The 22,492-nt window shown below is 41.5% G+C and overlaps 2 protein-coding genes across 2 annotated transcripts in view; both read right to left on the bottom strand.

The window, feature by feature from the left end:
- LOC310760688 (uncharacterized protein) overlaps nt 1–22,492 on the bottom strand; it is a 278,926-nt gene that overhangs the window by 120,000 nt on the left and 136,434 nt on the right. The window lies entirely within an intron of this gene.
- LOC310760851 (uncharacterized protein) lies at nt 17,603–21,390 on the bottom strand. Its single transcript, XM_083610060.1, has 2 exons — nt 21,351–21,390; nt 17,603–20,456 (listed from the first exon to the last, which is right to left on the bottom strand). The coding sequence occupies exon 2, from the start codon at nt 20,296–20,298 to the stop codon at nt 19,282–19,284; it is 1,017 nt and encodes a 338-aa protein (XP_083466186.1). The 5' UTR covers nt 20,299–20,456; nt 21,351–21,390; the 3' UTR covers nt 17,603–19,281.

Genomic DNA, 22,492 nt, shown 5'->3' with positions numbered 1-22,492 from the left:
CCAGTTGAAACCACCATATTAGCGTTGTTGAATAAGACTTTTAGGGGTGAAAATTATCATAAGATATGGAGGAATAATATTTTTGTACAAGATATGATTAAGTTTACTAGTCTATTGCATGCTTCTAAATGTTGGGTATGTATGCCTGCCCCCATTTGTTTTCAAATTAAGGAGGGGGAAGAATCATGGGGCATATATCCAAACTGTCAATATACATTGAAATTCATGTTTAATAGCTCATACAGTGACCAATCTCAGTGCTATAGAAGCGATACCAGTGCATGGCTAAAAACTAGGAAAGAAACCTACCATGCAAATTGGAGTCTGAATTCTTCTATCCCTGGCTTAGCAAATGCCACAGATGAGCAATTTCATATCAGTTCCTTATTTACTGAAGCCTTTAGTTGGTCCCAACAGAGTAGTAATATCAGCTATTTACTCCAAAGAGAGTTATGGTTGCTTTGTGGCGAAAAAGCATACAAAGCCATTCCTCGAAACCTCACAGGCACATGTACATTGGGTCTCGTGGTTCCGTTGTTGTATAAGGTTGATAAGTTACCATCTTCTCTTAGACTACGGAATCGTCGGGAGGTTAATTCACCCATAAATCAATATATTGATTGGCCCAGGTCTCTCGGGCCTTGCTGCCCTCAGTGGGTGCAGCAATGAACTATAGGGACCTCCATCGGCTAGCAAATTGGACTGAAGGATTATTCAATGATACCATAAAAGCTTTGAGGAAACTCAACCAGGAGTTGTCTGCAATGAGAGAAGTGGTTTTACAGAATCGCTTTGCTTTGGATGTGATTTTAGCCTCAAAAGGAGGAGTTTGTGCACTTGTTCATTCTCATTGTTGTATGTTTATTCCTGATAATAATGTCAGCATATCTGCGACGATCGACCATATGGAAACCATGGTAGCCCACAATCCGTTTGCCCCCCCTCCTTCCGTTGATCCATGGGCATGGTTATATTCTTGGCTTCCAGATGGAAGTTGGCTTCGACATTTATTGATTATAGTGATTATTATAGTAGTTATTTGCATTATTTTGTGTTGCTGTATACAATGTATTCCTTCTTTAATTTCTGTATGTACTGCATGGTTCTCCAGTCCGCGGCCCGCTTCCGGTCTCACAAGAGTCGCCTATCGCTCTCGATATAACCGTATTGGTACTGATATATATGATTCTGATTAAAATATAAAGAAAGAGGGCATGTGGGAGCCAGGAAGTCATGGCAAAGGCTTGTAGCGCCACCTGGTGCCTTGCTGACCTCGGTGACCAGCATGTCTGTGCCTTACCATGTATTAGAATTGTATTGACCTTAAAAGGAGTTGTGTTTCCTCTGGGCAGTGATGACCCTATATGGTGTGGGTGGGTTTAAGCCATGACCAGATGAGGTAACATGAGACACTGGGATGCAGCCATGCGGCTGGAGAGAACAAAGGATAATAAAAAAGGACCGGAGAGGGAGAAGATGTCTGAATGAGCTGCCCTCCGTCCATGGAAATATGCTAGCTCTCTGCGTCTTTATTTTATGCTAAAATAAGCGCCATTTGTAACGGCTGGCTCCGACAGGGTTCTAGTCCAAAAACAGCTGGAGACCCAAGTTTGCTTTAAAGGGAAAGTAGGCTGGCCCTGTGACACCCTCTGCTGGACAAAAGCACTGCCCCAGAATGTGAACCACCCCCAGTACTGCTAATTGGAATTAATAGAGCACAACACTGAAGTTTGATCGGCACTTCAACCTCTAGTCAGCTTCTAGGTGAGTACCTAGAAGTACCCACAGAATTGTGGCTTCTACTGACAACACACATAGGAGAACAAATGAAAGACAAACACAAGAGGCAGGAAAAAACCTGGAAAGGGCCATACCAAATGGACATCCGGTGTGAAGAGGTCACTTTCCCCACTGCTGAACAATGCCACAGGTAGAGGAGATGGAATGCTAGAAGTGTCTCTGGGGCAAGGGGAGCTGCTGGGAAATTGAACTACGGGCTCAAAATATTACTTTTTTAAAAAGTTGCTTCCATTATAGGCATTGCCATTCTAATGACATGCATGCTGTGAAACACAAGAGCAGTCAAGTACAACATTCCTGGAGTGAACATGTTTACACATGGGGAGGGATGTTTGTCCACCCAGCAGGTAAACTTCCTGTTTCCTTCTGGGCTGGGACAGACTTCCTCTGCATGTGACTAGAGGTGGGTGTGGCCTCACCTGTGCAGGTAATGACAAAACACAAGGCAGGGCAGCCATCTCTCTTTCTCTTTCACCACATGCATCGAGGACACAACATCTACTAAGCCAGAGATGCCCTCTTGGCTTCCAGCCAAGAGAGGAAAAAGGGACTGTCTTCTTAAGAGATAGACTCCAAGTGTATGTTACTTCATTAAGCTAAGTCTGCTTTCTGGGATCTGATTGTGAACAGAATGTGAGTAAACTCTTTTTATATTTTTGTAAAAGACTGTGTCGTCTCTTCTATTTTGTGAGGGAATAAGGGGGAAATACCAGAACAGTTATTATAGAGGCTTTAGCGAGCCTGAGCAAACGCAGACGCTGCAAATTTAAAATAAAAGGGAATGTTACTCTGCTGATATTGTGGAAGTTGAGCTGTTTAACCCTGTAAGCTCAGGTTCTCCTGACAGAGGAAGCTGGTAAAGTGTGACTGAATGAGGTAACTGTTAGGTGGATTTGACTGACCCAACCCAAAGAGGACTCCTTCATGGTTCCTCCTCATCCTGGGGAAAAGTGACAAGAGGGGTGCTGTAGGGTTCTGTCCTGGGCCTGTTGTTGTTCAACGTCTTGATAAATGACATGGATGAAGGAACTGAGGGGATGCTCATCACATTTGCAGACGAGACCAAACGGATCATAATGGCATCCTCTCTCTTCTTCAGCAACAGACAGGGAGACAAAGAACAGTGCAAAAGCACAGCAGAGCGGAAGAGATAAGCCTGACTTCTGTTCTTACACTTCCCAAGCCTAGGAAAGTAAACAGGGGCATGTGACATACTAGCAACAGGGTGCTCCCCCACACGCAGGGGAGAGGAGGAGGACCCCGAGCCATGCATGAAAGCCCTTATATAGACATTTTTAATTGCCCGCCCTGGAGTCCAAGACCACCCCCAGATACATCATACCCACATCACAGAAAAGGCTGTCAGCCCCCTCCCTGTCATAGACTTTGGAAAGAGATAGCTGTGGCCACTCTGGTGGCTTTTGTTGTTGCTGCTGCAGGTAATAAATAGTCTTGTGGTCACGAGGAATTGGGCGGAGGGTTTTCCATCACTGGGTCTGTGTTGACATCTGTAGAAAGGATATCCTGTAAATGGGAGGGTGGGGCAGGACTGTTGGGACTTAAAGAGACAGTTATAAAGGGAAGAGATAAAAGCCAAAAGGGGGAGAATCTCCTTCAGTTTTCTTGGGAAGCTGCAAACAATAAAAATCTTGGCGAGTTAAGCATTTTATTCATTTCAATACTATTATCCCATTTCCATATAATTACTACTGTTATTATATGCTAAAATTACAAAAAAGTAAAAATATAAAAGGAAAACAAAAGGAAAAAAGAAAGATTACCAGTTAAACAATTTTTTCCAGATAAAAAATAAATGGACTTGACAGAACAACAGCGGATTTTTTTTAAAAAAAATATTATTAAATAATACAAAGATATTATCAGAACCACACAGATTGTTACTGGACTGGAACCTTAAGGACTAGGAGGTGGAGGAGGTGATGGTGAAATGGACACACGATTGTGGATATCCAATGAAGATGAAAAATGAGGGAAATTATGGGAAAAGACTTAAAATTCATCACATGCTATTTGATTTTTAGATGGTACCTGACCCCATCCAAATCAGTCAAAATAAATAAATATCAGCAATAAGTGTTGGAGATGCAGACAAAATGAGGGAACCTTATTCCACATGTGGTGGACATGTTCCCAAAGGGAAAATAAAATAAAAGAAATGCTATTTATTTTAAAGAAAACCAAAGCCTTCCTATTTGATATTCTAATGATAAGCATACCAAATGAAAATAAAAGAGAGTTTCTTTTTTTTAATAAAATATTTTATTAAGATTTTACAAAAACATAGGTTTACAAAATACAAAAAAGACATATAAAAAGAAAAAGATACATAAAAAAGAAAAAAGAAAAAGAAAAATACAAAAAATGAATAGATAAAAAAGAATTAAAAACAAATCCATTTTTGTTACTTTAAACTCATTAGCTTGTTTCCTTGACCTCCTCACACCTCCCCTTTTTGTATTCCCATTTAAAAAATCATTTCAGCAAATCCTTACCCTCTTTCATTTATCTTTACTCTGTATCTTAACCTATTATAACTATGCATTTTCATCCATTATCAATCCATATTTGCATATTCTTATTAATCTTATTACCAATACCACTTATTTTCAATACAACATCGTTTTAACATTCATTAATTTTACAGTGTTTCTGCAAATAGTCTTTAAATTTCTTCCAATCTTCTTCCACCAACTCTTCTCCCTGGTCTCGGATTCTGCCAGTCATTTCCGCCAGTTCCATATAGTCCATCACCTTCATCTGCCATTCTTCCAAGGTGGGTGGTTCTTGTGTCTTCCAGTACTTTGCAATAAGTATTCTTGCTGCTGTTGTTGCATACATGAAGAAAGTTCTATCCTTCTTTAGCACCAATTGGCCGACTATGCCCAGGAGAAAGGCCTCTGGTTTCTTCAAGAAGGTATATTTAAATACCTTTTTCAATGTTCCCTCTCTTCCTAAGGGGTTTTTAGTTCTCCAAATATCAATCAAGTCCATATTGTCAGTCAGTTCAAAAAATGTTTTTGGTAGTCTGCCATCTTTAGTTACAATCTGTCTCTGCGACTTGTCCATATTTGTAGATACCACTCCATTCATATCTCCCATCATAATAATGTTATAATCCATGTAGTCTAACAATGTCTCATGTAATTTCTTAAAAAATTAAGGTTTCCCCTCATTTGGTGCATAAACTCCTACTATTAAATTTTTTTCTCCTTGTGATTGAATTTCGATTGCCACAAATCTTCCTTCATCATCTTTAAAAACAAATTTTGGTGATAGGCTCTCTTTAGCATAGATTATAACTCCTCTCTTTTTTACCTTATCCGATGAAATAAACTCTTGACCCAATCTTTTATTAATCAATACTTTCCTGTGTAGCCGTATCACATGTGTTTCCTGTAAACAAATTAAGTCCAACTGTTCCTTTTTCAATAAATGAAAAACTTTCCTCCTCTTCTCCGGGGAATTAAATCCATGAATGTTCCAACTTAGCAATTGTAGAGACGTTGTGATTATTCTACTTTCCTCCAACTGCTCCCAGTAATTCCTCTTGTTCTGATGGTGGTATCACTTTTGCTGGTTTGTCCAATCCCAAAGATGGTGGTGCTATGTCTAATACTCCTGGTTTTAAGGCTCTTGACTCTTCTAAAGCTTATTTCTGCAGGTCTTCTTCGTGGTCTCTCAGAAATTTTCCCTTGTCTTCCACTGATCTTATTTTAATTTTTTTCCCTTTAAATGTAAAGGATAGCCCCTGGGGGAATTCCCACCTAAAAACAATTCTGTTTCTTCTCAGCAGGGCCATCAAGTCTCCGTAGTTAGTTCTAAGATCCAGTAAATATTTCGGAATATCCTTAAAAATCTCCACTCTTGAATCGTTTATTTCCAAGCTTTTCTGGTAGTGCAGACTCAGTATTTTATCTCTCTCTTCTTTCATTCGGAGGGTGACCAAACAGCCTCTCACCCTGTTTTTTCTCCCTCCTCTTCCAAGTCTGAAAGCACTCACTATCTTGAAGTCTTGATTAGCATCAAGATTCCAAAATTTTGCAAATTCCTGCTCAAGGTAGTCACATAGGTTATCTTTTTCCAATTCCGGTACCGCCCTGATCCTCAAATTAGTCTGTTTCTCCCTCAGTTCAATCATAGACAGAAGCGACTGATGGTCCCTGAGCTGTTTACGCATCGGTTTTATTTCTTCCTCTACTGCCGCTGCTTTTTCTTTTGCTTCCTCAGCTATCTTTCGATTAGAAGCAGATTCTTGCAACAATTTTTCAATAGATTCTGTATTGGAATTCACCTTCTGTCCCAAGCTATTAATGCTAACAGTATTATGGTCAATTTTAGTTGTTTGTTCAGTAACTTGTTTACTTAAACTTTCCAATTTTTCAAAAATTTTGTTTAGTACCGAAGTAAATCCCTCTTCTGAGGCCATTCCTTTTAGCCCAGCTTGTGCAGTATCTTCCCCCTGTGTTGCAGGAGGGCCAGGAACAGATGGTCTACGCTGCTGGGATGCTGCACTAGGCTGCTGCACTCTAACCTTGCCGGATCTTGTTGTTTTTTCATTCATCACCCTTTGTCTATGAGTCAAGGTCAATCCCACGGTAAAAGCTTGCAATGGAAATTCCCCAGGGTTAAAAGTTAAAAGTGGAAAAATCCCCCAGCTGGGTGTATAGTTCCAATGTTCCTCTAGGGGGACACTGTAGCAGTCATTAATGTTACAATAAACTGTCTTATCCAACATTCCAAAGTCCCCCTCAGCAAAGCAAGCAACAGTTTCAAATCCAAAGAAGACCTTTAACAAATATCTCCTTTGCAGAGTTAACCATTAAAAAGTTACATTGTCCATAAGTAGTGCGACTCTCAGTGCAACAATTCTAACGATCCTTGCAGTCCGTTCCCAGGAATTAGGTGGTGGTCTCTATTCCCTTTTCCTTTCTTTTGCAGGCAAAAAAGTCACTTTCCCCTCCTCCCCCCCCCTCTCCTGCAACCTCGGGAGGGAGTTCTTTTACTTTGATGTTCAGATTTGGAGCTTTGAAGCACCGCTCTCCAGGTCTTAGCTCAGAGCGTCTTTGCTTTGATCTGTATACAGAAAGGAAGGCGGACTTCCTGTTTACACCTTCCCGCTTCAGTGCTGAATCAATCCCTTTTTTCTCCTTTTAATCCCAGATCTTAAGCTTCACCTACTCACGGGTAGTTGTTTAACAGCCAAATTGTCACAGAAAAAAGGTCAGCGCTCTCCGGCAACAGCTGTGCGGCTTCACCCCACGGAAAGAGCAATTGACTCTCAGCACCGCGCCAAGCTCCCGTTACGCTCCGGAGCCCCTTGCAGGGTTCCTTCGCAAATCCAGGGGGCGCTTAAGGTGCCCGCCGAGTCCCACATTCACAGGCTTCTCCTGCCTGTGATTTTCGAAAGGGTCTCCGCTTCACCGTAGCAGATAGACCCGATTTCCGTGGAGCTTCTCCCTCCAGACTAGGAGACGACCACCATTGCCGTTGGCGCTGCTTCCGGAGAGTTTCTTTACACGACAATAGCGGCTAGGATGTTAATAGCAAAATACTGGAAAATGAGTTAACATCAACAAGATGAGTGGCAATTAAAGTTGTGCTGGTACCTTGAACTAGCCACAATGACAGAACTTCCAAGAGACTGAGATCTACTCCCAGTAATAAAAATCCTGCCAGTGATCTACCCATTGTCTCTGCCCAGAGTTCTTGAGCTTTTCTCAGGGAGCAGTGACCAGAGTTGTGGATCGACCACAAGATCATCTAACAAATTAAAATTATATAAACAATCGTGCTATAAAAGTACATACCATATATGAAGTATCCAGATAATGGAACTTATAACATAGTGGTTTCTGCAGTGAACAACAACTCTTACAATGTATATAGACAGGCACAGCATTGATTTTAGTTACAGGTGACAGCAATCTGCAGCTGTAAGGTTTTCTTCTTAAAGTGAGCCTTTTAAAACAACAAATGTAAAACAAACTTTATCCATACACACGTTTGTTAATTTGTTAAAATATGTTGAATTATGACATTATATTCATTTACATTACTTAGAATATGTACAACGGATGAAGCCCATGATATTGTGATAATGTCACAGGAACACCCCCCCCCATCATTCAGTTTGTACAAACTTCACACACACACACTCACACTCACACACTACATACGCTACGCTTCTGTTATAAATTCATAGAAAATCAGCCATACATCAGATTTCCACTGTTCTACTTTTATTTTACTCCATGAAGGAAGGACTACAAAATGGGGAAGGTTTGAAAGAGGGCAGCCATAATCCCTTGAGCATACCAGCACATACACAGGAGCCCTGCCCAGTTGCTATGCCAACCCTGATGGTCCTAGACAGAAGACCATCAAGATCACAAAGAACTTGCATATGGGAGTGGATTCAGCATGGACTGGAACAAAGGACAATGATCAGCTCTTCCCTCTGGGGGCAGGAAACTGCAAACTCCCTTCTGTCACCTGGAAAGTACTCATGGGGAGGGGGAAAGGGGGAACCAGCCAGGTGACAGGACACTCAGGTTACCACCACAACCCCTCCCTCAACCCCTCCTTTCTGGGATGTAGGTGTGATGTTTCTGGGGGTGGGCTTGATCTACAGGGTGGCAATTTCAAAAGTCTTTATAAGGCTTTGTACACTATTTTTCTGGGTCCTTCCTCTCTCCTGCAAGTGAGGGGAGCACCCTGTTGCAACAGTTCAATAAAGGCCAAGCCTACAGGCTGCTGTTTTTCTCCAAGTTATCCTGGTTGGTGTCTTTGTTTTTGTCCAAGGGAGCCCTCGGATTTTTCCGTTAACAGTTTGGCAACCATGCTCAGGGACTCTTGGTCCTCCTGTGAAGGTGAGGGGGAAGATAGAGGGGATCGGGCGCCACTGGGCAACCTTAGCCCAGGGATCCTTTTTCCTCTCCTTGCCTCCTCTTTGCGTCACCAGAAAGCTCAACCAGGGGAGCAAAGGCAAGGTCAAGCCGGCCAAAGAAAAGGATCCTGGGATCCACGAGGGACATTCAAGGATGTGAGTATGGTTTGAAGTTAGTACGGTGGGAGGGGGGTGAAAGAATAATGTCTCCACGGCAGCTGAACTTTTCTTTTTTCTCTCCTTGACGTCTTCTCTCAGAGTGTGGCCGGAAGCGTCCTGGAAGTCCTCTCTCTCTCTCTCCTGATTCTCTTCTTCGGAGTGTGGCCAAAGGGATCGTGGAAAATCTCTTTTTTCTCTCCTTGACGCCTTCTTTCGGAGCGTGGCCGGAATCTCAAAAATAACTTAAACAAGGTTTTAATAAGAAAAACAAAAACTCCTTTTATACTAAATACATTAACAACCAAACCAGACCCAACCACCAACCCATCCCCCAGGGTAATGGGAGAGCTAGGTGCTGCTCCTTATATACTACACCCAAATGCTGACACACCTTAATCAAATACAACTCAGCAGCACCTGCTATGTTTCACAGCTGTAAAGCTGGGTCTCATTATCTTGCTCTGGCCCTTGCTCTGGCCCCTTAAAGACATACACATCGGATGGAACAATGATGAACCTTTACATTTAAAGAAACCATTCAACATTTCCCCTGCGGTTCATCATTGTGGAACAAAAACATAAAGCATACTTTGTACATTTCTTTCATGTGTAACCTTTGGAAGTGCTTTAGTAAAAATGTCCGCAATTTGATTGTCCCCTGGAACATATTCAAATACAATCATTTCATCAGCAATTAGTTTCTTTACAAACTGTAAACGTAACCTTAAGACTCTAGTGCGCTGCGTATTGGTCTCTGAACACAGGATAGCAAGGCCGCTCTGGGAATCAAGGTAAACTTTTACTGGTAGTGTTACTTGCATCTGTAGGTCTGCAAATACTTGCAGATACCATTCTACATCACGAGTGGCCTGAACGCATGCACATAATTCTCACTCTGTTGTGGAGAGACAAATAATGGTTTGTGTCTGGGACTTCCATTCAAATGGACAACCGTTATAACAAAACACCACACCAGACACACCCCTGCAATTATTTTGTTCCACTGCATGAGATGCATCGCAGAAAATTTCAAAACCTTTGTCAATACATGTTGTAAACTGCAACCTATAATGTTTGGTGTGTTTAAGGTACATTACCACTCTCTTAAGAGCAGAGAAACATTGTGTAGTAGGCTTTTCCACAAATTTTGCCAGAAAGTGAAAAGCATAAGTTATATCTGGTCTTGAGATTCTTTGAATGAAATTTAGCTTGCCTATAGCAGAACGATACAAAGTTTTGTTAGGAAATGGCTTATCTTCACCTGTAAAGGTGAAACCACACACCATAGGCGTTTCCGTCCCATTTGCATTTTCTAAACATAGCATTTCAACAAGATCATCAATTTTTGCAGTTTTGATGAACCAGAAAAGATCCATTTTTGCCTTTCTCAATTTGCATGGGTAAGTAATTTTTAGCTATGCCTAATTCCACCACATCAAATTTCTTCTCTAACTGTGATACTACCAGTTCATATTCCTGTTTAGTTTTTGTAGAAATTAACACGTCATCTACATACACACATATTTTTGTTACAGAGTTTGCCCTTTCCTTTATAAACACACAGTTGTCTGCCTTTCCTTGTCAAAAACCAATATCCAGCAATTCTTTTGCTAAAGTTTGGTGCCAATTCCTTCCACTTTGGTGCAGACCATAAAGGGATTTATTTAATTTGCATACCAAACCTTCAGTGGCGTCTATGCCTTCAGGAACACGCATAAAAATTTGTTCTTTTAAATCTGCAAACAAATATGCAGTTTTTATATCTAGGTGATAAACAGAATGTCCACGTTGTGATGCATCTTTTAACAAAAGCTTAACTGTTTCATATTTTACGCTTGGTGAGTAACACAAATCATAATCTTCGCCTGGAATTTGTTGAAAACCCCTAGCAACTAATCTTGCTTTGTACCTTACAACTTCATTTTTGTCATTCATTTTAACTCTATAAACCCATTTTGAATCAATAAGTCTCATATCTGGGGTTTGTGGTACAAGAGACCAAGTGTTATGCTCTTTTAAAGAAGCTATCTCAGAGTTCATAGCTTTATACCAATTTGCAGCTTGGTACTTAGGTAAATTCTGAACATCATTGTAGCTTTTTGGCTCAAAAACCGCCTTATTGGCATACACAGTATTAAAATGTTCATCTGCAAAACGTTGTGGCTTCTGTCTCTTTCTATCTGAACGTTTCAGTCCGGAAGGAGAGTCAGACTCCTCAGACTTAATGGGGCTAAGTGAACCACTAGTTTCAGGTTGTAACTCATTGTCAGATTGAAGAGATGCCTGTAGGCTAAGCTCATGGTCAGAAAACTCAAGAGAATCTAACCTCCCCTCGGGTGCCTGTGACTTTAAATCATCAAACAAATCAGATTCAACAGACTTTTTGTCTTTTTCCATTAATTCAGAAGCACCATCGCCTGCTGCTGCTGCTTCTTCCTCTTCTTCCTCAGTATTATCTATACCATCAGTATCTTGGAAGACAGCAACTCCATTCCAATTTACAGTTTGTATCATGCTTCTGGTAATATGAAATTTGCCAGTTGCTGGTATGTAAATTCTGTACACCCCCTGCTGGTAGCCCATTAATTTTCCCTGAACACTACGCTCACCCAATTTCTGCTTAGCAGGATAATGCATAATTACATCTGAACCCCAAATGCGTAGGTATTTCAGATTAGGGCATTTTTTAAACAGCTTCTCATAGGGGGTGACATCTAAACCAGAATGATAACTGCAATTTCTAACATAACAAAATGCATTAAGCGCTTCAGCCCAAAAGTCTTTGGGCAGATTAGCATTGTGCAGATACGTTTTAACCCCTGCCTGTAGGTCACGCTGCACAACTTCAACAAGCCCATTTTGCCAGGGACTTCAGGGGCAAGATAACTCATGAGTAGTCCCCTGCGCTTCCAGGAATTTCTCAAAATCCTCAGAAATAAATTCCCCGCCCCGGTCAGAAAACAGGTTCTTAATTGGTTTGTTAAAGTGCGTTTTTACCCAGTTGCAAAAAACTTTGTACTTCTCAAATGCTTGGGACTTCTCAGCTATTGCATAAGTCCAACAATATCTACTATACTGGTCTATCAGAGTGAGCCAGTACTTAGAACCTCCTAATGATGGTGGGAGTGGCCCAACTAAATCACAATGTACATGCTCAAATGGCTCAGTTACTTTCCTATCTGAGCACCTACCCTTGCGTGCAACCTTAATCTTATTCTTGCAACAGGATAGACATTGCATAAAGAATTTACATGGTTTTAAGTTGAGGCCATTAACAATATTCTTTGTCTTAATTACATCAGCAAAATTCAGGTGTCCCAGAATTCTGTGTGCCTCATGGACACACCTGGAATGAGGCCTTACATTCCTCAACCCCTGGCTTGACTGTGTTGCTCTGCAGTTTATAGGCAATTGTGAGTAGGTGCGGAAATACAGTCTATATAAACCATCAGATTCCCGGGCATACAATAGACGTTTGTTCCCATCGAAAAACTCACACATTAACTTTAAGAAACGCACAGTTATGCCTTGACGAGCAAAGCACCTTACTGACAATAAATTGTCCACTGACGGGCAGTAAATGCAGTTCGCTATTGTAATGTTTAAAGAGTCAAGTTTAACGGTACCCCTGCCAAGCTACTGCAAGACTTGTGAATTGGCTAAATGTACATTACCAATTTCCTCTTCGAAAGAAATAAACAAGCTTTGATCATTGCAAACGTGCTGAGATGCTCCTGAGTCGATAATAAAAGACTTCCACTTGGCACCTTTAATTCTTTTACGATCTGTTGTCCGAGCATGAAAAGCTCGCGGCTTGCTTCTGTCTTTACGGTGCGATGTTGTCTGCTGAGATGACAACCGTGACTGACGAACAGAAACAGGCTTGGGAGTACTTTGCTTTCTTTTGGCTCTGCAGTCCTTTGCAAAATGTCCCTGGTTATTGCAGAACCAACAACGCTTGGCAGCTTTAAATGCAGTCGTATCACCACAAGTTTGCATATGGCGTTCCTCATTACTTCTGGAAATAGGAGTGCTTATGGCACAAGCCCCCCTTCTGTCCAACTCGCCCATTAATCTTGCCGTCACCCCTTCCACAGTTAATTGTGCTGGTGGAACGGCAGATATCTGGCTAGCTATACCATCAAAGTCCTCGTTAAGGGAACAAAGAATGATAAAAACATACTGAATATCAGGTATGTCCATGTCCCTTCGAATTAATTCACCGCGTATTGCCTCCAGACGTCTCAAGTGTGCTGCCAAATCACCACCAGGCTGCAACTTTGTCTGGTACAACTGCTTGAAAAACGTCAATGCAGATGCTGACTCTTTTCTAACATGCACTGCTGCAAGACTGTCCCACATTTCTTTGGCAGTTTTCTTATTTCTTATATAGACTACTTGCTGGTCGCTGACTGCCAAATTAATTATCGCCCTGGCTTTTGCTTCTCCTTTCGACCAAGCATTAGTCACAGGGTCAGGAGGGTCATCAGTTACATAGGTCCATACTTCTCTAGAGGTCAAAAGCGCCTCCACCCGAAAAGACCATAAACTATAGTTCTCATCTGTTAGCTGTGGGAAGACCAGAGCCTTCTCAGCTTCAGGAACCCGGTCAACCATTCTGGAACTCTTCCAGACCCACAGAACTATGCTAACACAGGAGAAGGAGTTTTCAATCCTTTCTCAGAGTCCAAAGATATGCAGTCATCCACTCAGCAGCTGGGCCCATAACCAAAGATGTTGGCTGTTTGCAGTATGGTAGCGCTGCAGAGAGCTTGCTGGGGAGACCATACATTAAAAAAAAAAGGACTCAAAAATAACTTAAACAAGGTTTTAATAAGAAAAACAAAAACTCCTTTTACACTAAATATATTAACAACCAAACCAGACTCAACCACCAACCCATCCCCCAGGGTAATGGGAGAGCTAGGTGCTGCTCCTTATATACTACACCCAAATGCTGACACACCTTAATCAAATACAACTCAGCAGCACCTGCTATGTTTCACAGCTGTAAAGCTGGGTCTCGTTATCTTGCTCTGGCCCTTGCTCTGGCCCCTTAAAGACATACACATCGGGTGGAACAATGATGAACCTTTACATTTAAAGAAACCATTCAACAGCCTTTTCTCCCCTGGTTGAGCTTTCTGGTGACAATTGATTACTGCCCGCAAAGAGAGGCAAGGAGAGGAAAAAGGATCCCTGGGCTAAGGTTGCCCAGTGGCGCCCGATCCCCTCTATCTTCCCCCTCACCTTCACAGGAGGACCAAGAGTCCCTGAGCATGGTCGCCAAACTGTTAACGGAAAAATCTGAGGGCTCCCTTGGACAAAAACAAAGACACCAACCAGGATAACTTGGAGAAAAACAGCAGCCTGTAGGCTTGGCCTTTATTGAACTGTTGCAACAGGGTGCTCCCCTCACTTGCAGGAGAGAGGAAGGACCCAGAAAAATAGTGTACAAAGCCTTATAAAGACTTTTGAAATTGCCACCCTGTAGATCAAGCCCACCCCCAGAAACATCATACATACATCACAGAAGGGGTGTAACCCAAGACCACCCCTCAGATACATCACACCTACATCCCAGAAAGGAGGGGTTGAGGGAGGGGTTGTGGTGGTAACCTGAGTGTCCTGTCCCCTGGCTGGTTCTTCCTTTCCCCCTCCCCATGAATACTTTCCAGGTGACAGAGGGGAGTTTGCAGTTTCCTGCCCCCAGAGGGAAGAGCTGATCATTGTCCTTTGTTCCAGTCCATGCTGAATCCACTCCCATATGCAAGTTCTTTGTGATCTTGATGGTCTTCTGTCTAGGACCATCAGGGTTGGCATAGCAACTGGGCAGGGCTCCTGTGTATGTGCTGGTATGCTCAAGGGATTATGGCTGCCCTCTTTCAAACCTTCCCCATTTTGTAGTCCTTCCTTCATGGAGTAAAATAAAAGTGGAACAGTGGAAATCTGATGTATGGTTGATTTTCTATGAATTTATAACAGAAGCGTAGCGTATGTAGTGTGTGAGTGTGTGTGTGTGAAGTTTGTACAAACTGAATGATGGGGGGTGTTCCTGTGACATCACAATATCATGGGCTTCATCCTTTGCACATATTCTAAGTAATGTAAATGAATATAATGTCATAATTCAACATATTTTAACAAATTAACAAACCTGTGTATGGATAAAGTTTGTTTTACATTTGTTGTTTTAAAAGGCTCACTTTAAGAAGAAAACCTTACAGCTGCAGATTGCTGTCACCTGTAACTAAAATCAATGCTGTGCCTGTCTATATACATTGTAAGAGTTGTTGTTCACTGCAGAAACCACTATGTTATAAGTTCCATTATCTGGATACTTCATATGTGGTATGTACTTTTATAGCACGATTGTTTATATAATTTTAATTTGTTAGATGATCTTGTGGTCGATCCACAACTCTGGTCACTGCTCCCTGAGAAAAGCTCAAGAACTCTGGGCAGAGACAATGGGTAGATCACTGGCAGGATTTTTATTACTGGGAGTAGATCTCAGTCTCTTGGAAGTTCTGCCATTGTGGCTAGTTCAAGGTACCAGCACAACTTTAATTGCCACTCATCTTGTTGCTGTTAACTCATTTTCCAGTATTTTGCTATTAACATCCTAGCCGCTATTGTCGTGTAAAGAAACTCTCTTTTATTTTCATTTGGTATGCTTATCATTAGAATATCAAATAGGAAGGCTTTGGTTTTCTTTAAAATAAATAGCATTTCTTTTATTTTATTTTCCCTTTGGGGACATGTCCACCACATGTGGAATAAGGTTCCCTCATTTTGTCTGCATCTCCAACACTTATTGCTGATATTTATTTATTTTGACTGATTTGGATGGGGTCAGGTACCATCTAAAAATCAAATAGCATGTGGTGAATTTTAAGTCTTTTCCCATAATTTCCCTCATTTTTCGTCTTCATTGGATATCCACAATCGTGTGTCCATTTCACCATCACCTCCTTCACCTCCTAGTCCTTAAGGTTCCAGTCCAGTAACAATCTGTGTGGTTCTGATAATATCTTTGTATTATTTAATAATATATATTTTTTTAAAAAAATCCGCTGTTGTTCTGTCAAGTCCATTTATTTTTTATCTGGAAAAAATTGTTTAACTGGTAATCTTTCTTTTTTCCTTTTGTTTTCCTTTTATATTTTTACTTTTTTGTAATTTTAGCATATAATAACAGTAGTAATTATATGGAAATGGGATAATAGTATTGAAATGAATAAAATGCTTAACTCGCCAAGATTTTATTGTTTGCAGCTTCCCAAGAGAACTGAAGGAGATTCTCCCCCTTTTGGCTTTTATCTCTTCCCTTTATAACTGTCTCTTTAAGTCCCAACAGTCCTGCCCCACCCTCCCGCTTACAGGATATCCCTTCTACAGATGTCAACGCAGACCCAGTGATGGAAAACCCTCCGCCCAATTCCTCGTGACCACAAGACTATTTATTACCTACAGCAGCAACAACAAAAGCCACCAGAGTGGCCACAGCTATCTCTTTCCAAAGTCTATGACAGGGAGGGGGCTGACAGCCTTTTCTGTGATGTGGGTATGATGTATCTGGGGGTGGTCTTGGACTCCAGGGCGGGCAATTAAAAATGTCTATATAAGGGCTTTCATGCATGGCTCGGGGTCCTCCTCCTCTCCCCTGCGTGTGGGGGAGTACCCTGTTGCTAGTATGTCACATGCCCCTGTTTACTTTCCTAGGCTTGGGAAGTGTAAGAACAGAAGTCAGTCTTATCTCTTCTGCTCTGCTGTGCTTTTGCACTGTTCTTTGTCTCCCTGTCTGTTGCTGAAGAAGAGAGAGGATGCCATTATGATCCGTTTGGTGTCATCTGCAAATGTGATGAGCATCCCCAAAGTTCCTTCATCCATGTCATTTATCAAGACGTTGAACAACAACAGGCCCAGGACAGAACCCTGCAGCACCCCTCTTGTCACTTTTCCCCAGGATGAGGAGGAACCATGAAGGAGTCCTCTTTGGGTTGGGTCAGTCAAATCCACCTAACAGTTACCTCATTCAGTCACACTTTACCAGCTTCCTCTGTCAGGAGAACCTGAGCTTACAGGGTTAAACAGCTCAGAGTGTACGCCCTGCCTACAATTTGGGAGGGGGGAGATTATGCGTCATTTCCGAGAGTCTCCAGCCTTTTTCTTCTTCTCTACTTTCGCTTTTGAGGAGAGAGGACGTGTTTTCACGATGCTGTTCGCTGTGATAGACAATGGATAGTCTGCTGTAAATAAAAACTGCTTTTAGCTGCTAAGATCCTGAGTGGACTTTATTTAAGCACACTGAGGAAAGCACTTGAGTTTACAGCTTTCTGTGACCGCTGTTGATCTCTGCGTGTTGCTCAGAGCCTTTGGAATGTGGCCTTTGAAGTCCGGAGGCCTGGCCGGTAGCTGCGCAGCCGAAGCGGGCTGGACGCCAGGCTTTATCTGAGCAATAAATCTTCTTCATCCTCGCATAAATATAGAGGACTCTGTCAAAAGCCTTACTGAAATCAAGATGCACTATTTCCACAACAGTCCACTGATCAACGAAGTTTTTAATCCATCCAAGAAAAGAAGAGATTTCTCTAGCTTGTCTTGTTTTTGAGAAGCCATGCTTTCATCCTGTATGTTTATATTGTAAAAACTTCAGATGAAGGGCAACTAAATTTTAAAAGCACAAATGAGGATATTGACAAGCTGGAACTTGTGCAAAGGAAGGAGATTTATGTCTTTAATTTGGAAACCACATGACCCAGTGGTGCTGACTTGGATAAAATATTGGTGGAGGGCCAGGTAAGGCCCGCCTTGCACAATCCATCATATGATGCATGTGTGGGAATGTTCAGGGATGCAGGAAAGGATATATTGTCTGAGTATATCCTTATCCAACCTGTGTTAACAACTTCCACAATATCAGCAGAGTAACATTCCCTTTTATTTTAAATTTGCAGCGTCTGCGTTTGCTCAGGCTCGCTAAAGCCTCTATAATAACTGTTCTGGTATTTTCCCCTTATTCCCTCATAAAATAGAAGAGACGACACAGTCTTTTACAAAAATATAAAAAGAGTTTACTCACATTATGTTCACAATCAGATCCCAGAAGGCAGACTTAGCTTAATGAAGTAACATACACTTGGAGTCGATCTCTTAAGAAGACAGTCCCTTTTTCCTCTCTTGGCTGGAAGCCAAGAGGGCATCCCTGGCTTAGTAGATGTTGTGTCTTCGATGCATGTGGTGAAAGAGAGAGAGAGATGGCTGCCCTGCCCTGTGCTTTTGTCATTACCTGCACAGGTGAGGCCATACCCATCTCTAGTCACATGCAGAGGAAGTCTGTCCCAGCCCAGAAGGAAACAGGAAGTTTACCTGCTGGGTGGACAAACATCCCTCCCCATGTGTAAACATGTTCACTCCAGGAATGTTGTACTTGACTGCTCTTGTGTTTCACAGCATGCATGTCATTAGAATGGCAATGCCTATAATGGAAGCAACTTTTAAAAAAAGTAATATTTTGAGCCCGTAGTTCAATTTCCCAGCAGCTCCCCTTGCCCCAGAGACACTTCTAGCATTCCATCTCCTCTACCTGTGGCATTGTTCAGCAGTGGGGAAAGTGACCTCTTCACACCGGATGTCCATTTGGTATGGCCCTTTCCAGGTTTGTCTTTCATTTGTTCTCCTATGTGTGTTGTCAGTAGAAGCCACAATTCTGTGGGTACTCTAGGTGGTGCAGAAAGCACCTAGAAGCTCCCTAGAGGTTGAAGTGCCGATCAAACTTCAGTTTTGCGCTCTATTAATTCCAATTAGCAGCACTGGGGGTGGTTCAGATTCTGGGGCAGTGCTTTTGTCCAGCAGAGGGTGTCACAGGGCCAGCCTACTTTCCCTTTAAAGCAAACTTGGGTCTCCAGCTGCTTTTGGACTAGAACTCCCATCATCCCTAGCTAGCAGGACCAGTGGGAAGGGATGATGGGAACTGTAGTCCAGGAGCTGTTGGGGACCCAAGTGTGGGAAAGCCTGCTTCAAAGCAACTTTTCTATTTTGCCCGCAAAGATGGGACCCGTCCATGTTTGTATCTTCTTGTATTTTGTTTTCTTCATGACCTTTGTGCATTTATTTTTTTATTTTTTAAGAGGGCAAATTGAAAGAGAAATTGTATGGCAAGTTGCAGAAGAATAAAAGGTTGTGTTTGAAAAAAACACACCAAAAACTGGGGGGTGGCATCCTTAAATATTTTATTGGGGGTGGGGCAAAGACCACTATGCCTTTAAGAGATGGCACCTATTCCCTACACCCACAGGTCTCAGGACAGTTACAAGATTTTTAAAAACGATTTAAAAAAACCACATATTAAAAGGGCATTAGATGTGAATTAGCCAAAAGCCTGGTTAAAAAGGTGCGGATTTCAATGGCTCCTAAAGCTGTACAATGGTTTTTCTGACCATTGTATGGATTCTTTGGTGGGAAGTAAGATTGGCACTCTGACTGAAGCTCTTTCCACATTCCACACACTGATAGGGTTTCTCCCCTGTATGAATTCTTTGATGGGAAGTGAGATTTTGGTTCTGACTGAAGCTCTTTCCACATTCCACGCACTGATAGGTTTTCTCCCCTGTGTGAATTCTTTTATGGTAAGTGAGAGAGGAGCTATTTCTGAAGTTCTTTCCACATTCCACACACTGATACGGTTTTCCCCCTGTGTGAATTCTTTGATGGGAAGTGAGATTGGAGCTATCAGTGAAGCTCTTTCCACATTCCACACACTGATAGGGTTTCTCCCCTGTATGAATTCTTTGATGCTTAGTGAGATCGGAGCTCTGACTGAAGCTCTTTCCACATTCCACACACTGATAGGGTTTCTCCCCTGTATGAATTCTTTGATGGGAAGTGAGAGAGCAGCTCTTCCTGTAGCTCTTTCCACATTCCACACACTGATAGGGTTTTTCCCCTGTATGAATTCTTTGATGGGAAGTGAGACTGTGGCTGTGAGTGAAGCTCTTTCCACATTCCACACACTGATAGGGTTTCTCCCCTGTATGAATTCTTTGATGGGAAGTGAGACTGTGGCTGTAAGTGAAGCTCTTTCCACATTCCACACACTGATAGGGTTTCTCCCCTGTATGAATTCTTTGATGCTTAGTGAGATCGGAGCTCTGACTGAAGCTCTTTCCACATTCCACACACTGATAGGGTTTCTCCCCTGTATGAATTCTTTGATGGGAAGTGAGACTGTTGCTGTGAGTGAATCTCTTTCCACATTCCACACACTGATACGGTTTTTCCCCTGTGTGAATTCTTTGATGGGAAGTGAGATGGGAGCTATGAGTGAAGCTCTTTCCACATTCCACACACTGATAGGGTTTCTCCCCTGTATGAATTCTTTGATGATAAGTGAGAGAGGAGCTATGAGTGAAGCTCTTTCCACATTCCATGCACTGATAGAGTTTCTTTCCAATGACATTTTGTTGATGGGAAGTGGAATGGGAGCTCTGACTGCAGCTTTCTCCACACTCCAAATTTTTGTGTGGCTTCTCCTCTCTGGGGAATTTTTCGTTGTCACCTTTGCTCTCAATTTCCAATTCATCACAATCTGCAATGGAGAAAAAAAGGGATTAGAGCCTCAGGAAGAAATGGAAAAGAACTGAAGGGAGTTGGGTGTGTGTTCATTACCTGTATTTTTTGTCATTAACCAACATATTTATTATGTGATTCTGATGAGTTGTTGAATGTTGCTTTGTTTGATATACAGTAGTGGTCAAAATTGTGGAAGACTTTTGGAAAAAAGTGTATTTCAGAGGTTTGCTGGCTCATAACACCACTTCATTTGGAGTAATGTCATAAAATTATATATCAGTGGAAAGATAATTCGATCAAGAATGCAATCAAGATTGCAATCCAACAAAGTTTGTTCAATTACCCGTATTCTATCAAAAGTATAGCCAAATAACCAGAAAAAGAAAGCACAACTTGCTTAGGTTGACTTTTGTCAGTGTGTTATGTGATTGCTATCAAGTTGGTTGGTTTTTTGTGTTCTTTCATTTAGTGAGGGTGTAAAACATAATAAAAATATAGAAATGGCACAAAGAGTTGACTGGTCCCCAGCAAGTAAGATTGTACTATTAAGTGAAGAAGGCTATAGTTATGGAGAAATTAGAAGAGAGATTGGGGAAAACTTAACCAAAGTTGGCCTTTCTATATTTTTGAAGAGGTATAAGGAGACTCAGTCACTACAAAATCAGACTTGTTAAGGCAGGGAATGTGTACAAAGGCAAGTGATGATGGACGAGTCGAGAGACAGTGCCTACATGACAGAAGAAAATCATCTGGCTGTATACAAGATGACATGGCACAATGTAATGGGAAGTTGAGTGCAAGGACTGGTCTAAATGTTAGAATTCTAAGGAAAAAGCCATTGTTATCTCTCAAGCAAAGGTTGAAAAGATTAAACCCACGTTAACTGGACAGCAGAAGAATGGGACACTACCTTACTTGACAGGTTGTCTCAAGATATGGCAAAGAGAAATTTCCAAATTCCTGTGGGAGGGGAAGAAACCTAGGATTAAACACCTGATCTTAATAGACATAAAAGAGAAAGGAGGCTTTTCCCTACCCGACCTAAAACTTTACTACGAGGCAGCCTGTTTCACCTGGCTAAAAGGATTGGTACACGTTGCAGGATCCGGACCTCCTGGACCTGGAAGGTTTTGACAATCGTTGGGGATGGCACGCCTACCTGATATATGGAAAAGCGAAAATTCATAAAATTTTTACCAACCATATAATAAGAAAGTCACTCTTTGTTGTATGGGAAAAATATAAAGACCTGATGGAGCCTAAAGTCCCGTGGTAGACTTCTCCAATAGAAGCCATAGCAGTAAAACGGAAAAATACTCAGGAAAGCTGGCCAACATATAAAATACTTCTAAAAAATGAAGATAACCAAATAAAATTAAAAAACTTTGAGGAAATCAACCAGCAGAATGCTGCTGATTCATAGTAAAGTTTAATGTCTGGCAGGGCAAACCCACCTCTTTCCTTTACATCGGTTAATATTTAATAATTTTATTCTGGGTTTTTTGCCCTGCCAGACAAATTTAGAAATATCTCTCTGCCACCTCTTGAAACAATCCATCTTGTCCACAATCTGCAAAGTCTGAAACAAAAATAACATTTTTGGCAATACATTCATCTTTATAGCTGCAATTCGACCCAACAAGGAAAGCTTCAAATTAGACCAAATTTCTAAATCTTTTTTAACTTCTGACCAGCATTTCTCATAATTATCTTTAAATAGATTCAAATTTTTCGCAGTCATATTAATCCCAAGGTATTTCACTTTCTTAACCACAGTTAAACCTGTTTCATTCTGAAACCTTTCTTTTTCCATTGATGTTAAATTCTTCTCTAAAACCTTAGTTTTTAGCTTCTTTAATCTAAATCCTGCCACATGACCAAATTCTTGAATCAATTCTAAAACCCTTTTCGTACTAGATTCTGGCTCCTGTAATGTCAAAACCAGGTCATCTGCAAAAGCCTTCAATTTATATTGTTTAGCTCCGACCTGAATTCCTTTAATACACCGATCCCTTCTAATCATGCTCAACAGCACCTCCAGGACCGAAATAA

This window comes from Podarcis filfolensis (assembly GCF_964270895.1).
Source record: "Podarcis filfolensis genome assembly, chromosome: 4".
Lineage (NCBI taxonomy): Eukaryota > Metazoa > Chordata > Lepidosauria > Squamata > Lacertidae > Podarcis > Podarcis filfolensis.
Note: the sequence above shows the minus strand (reverse complement) of the source record. Positions and strands in the feature narration are given on the sequence as shown.

Excerpts from the sequence above, each read along its gene's own strand:
- LOC310760851 (XM_083610060.1), bottom strand. The coding sequence starts at position 20,298 with ATGGAATGTGGAAAGAGCTTCACTCATAGCTCCTCTCTCACTTATCAT.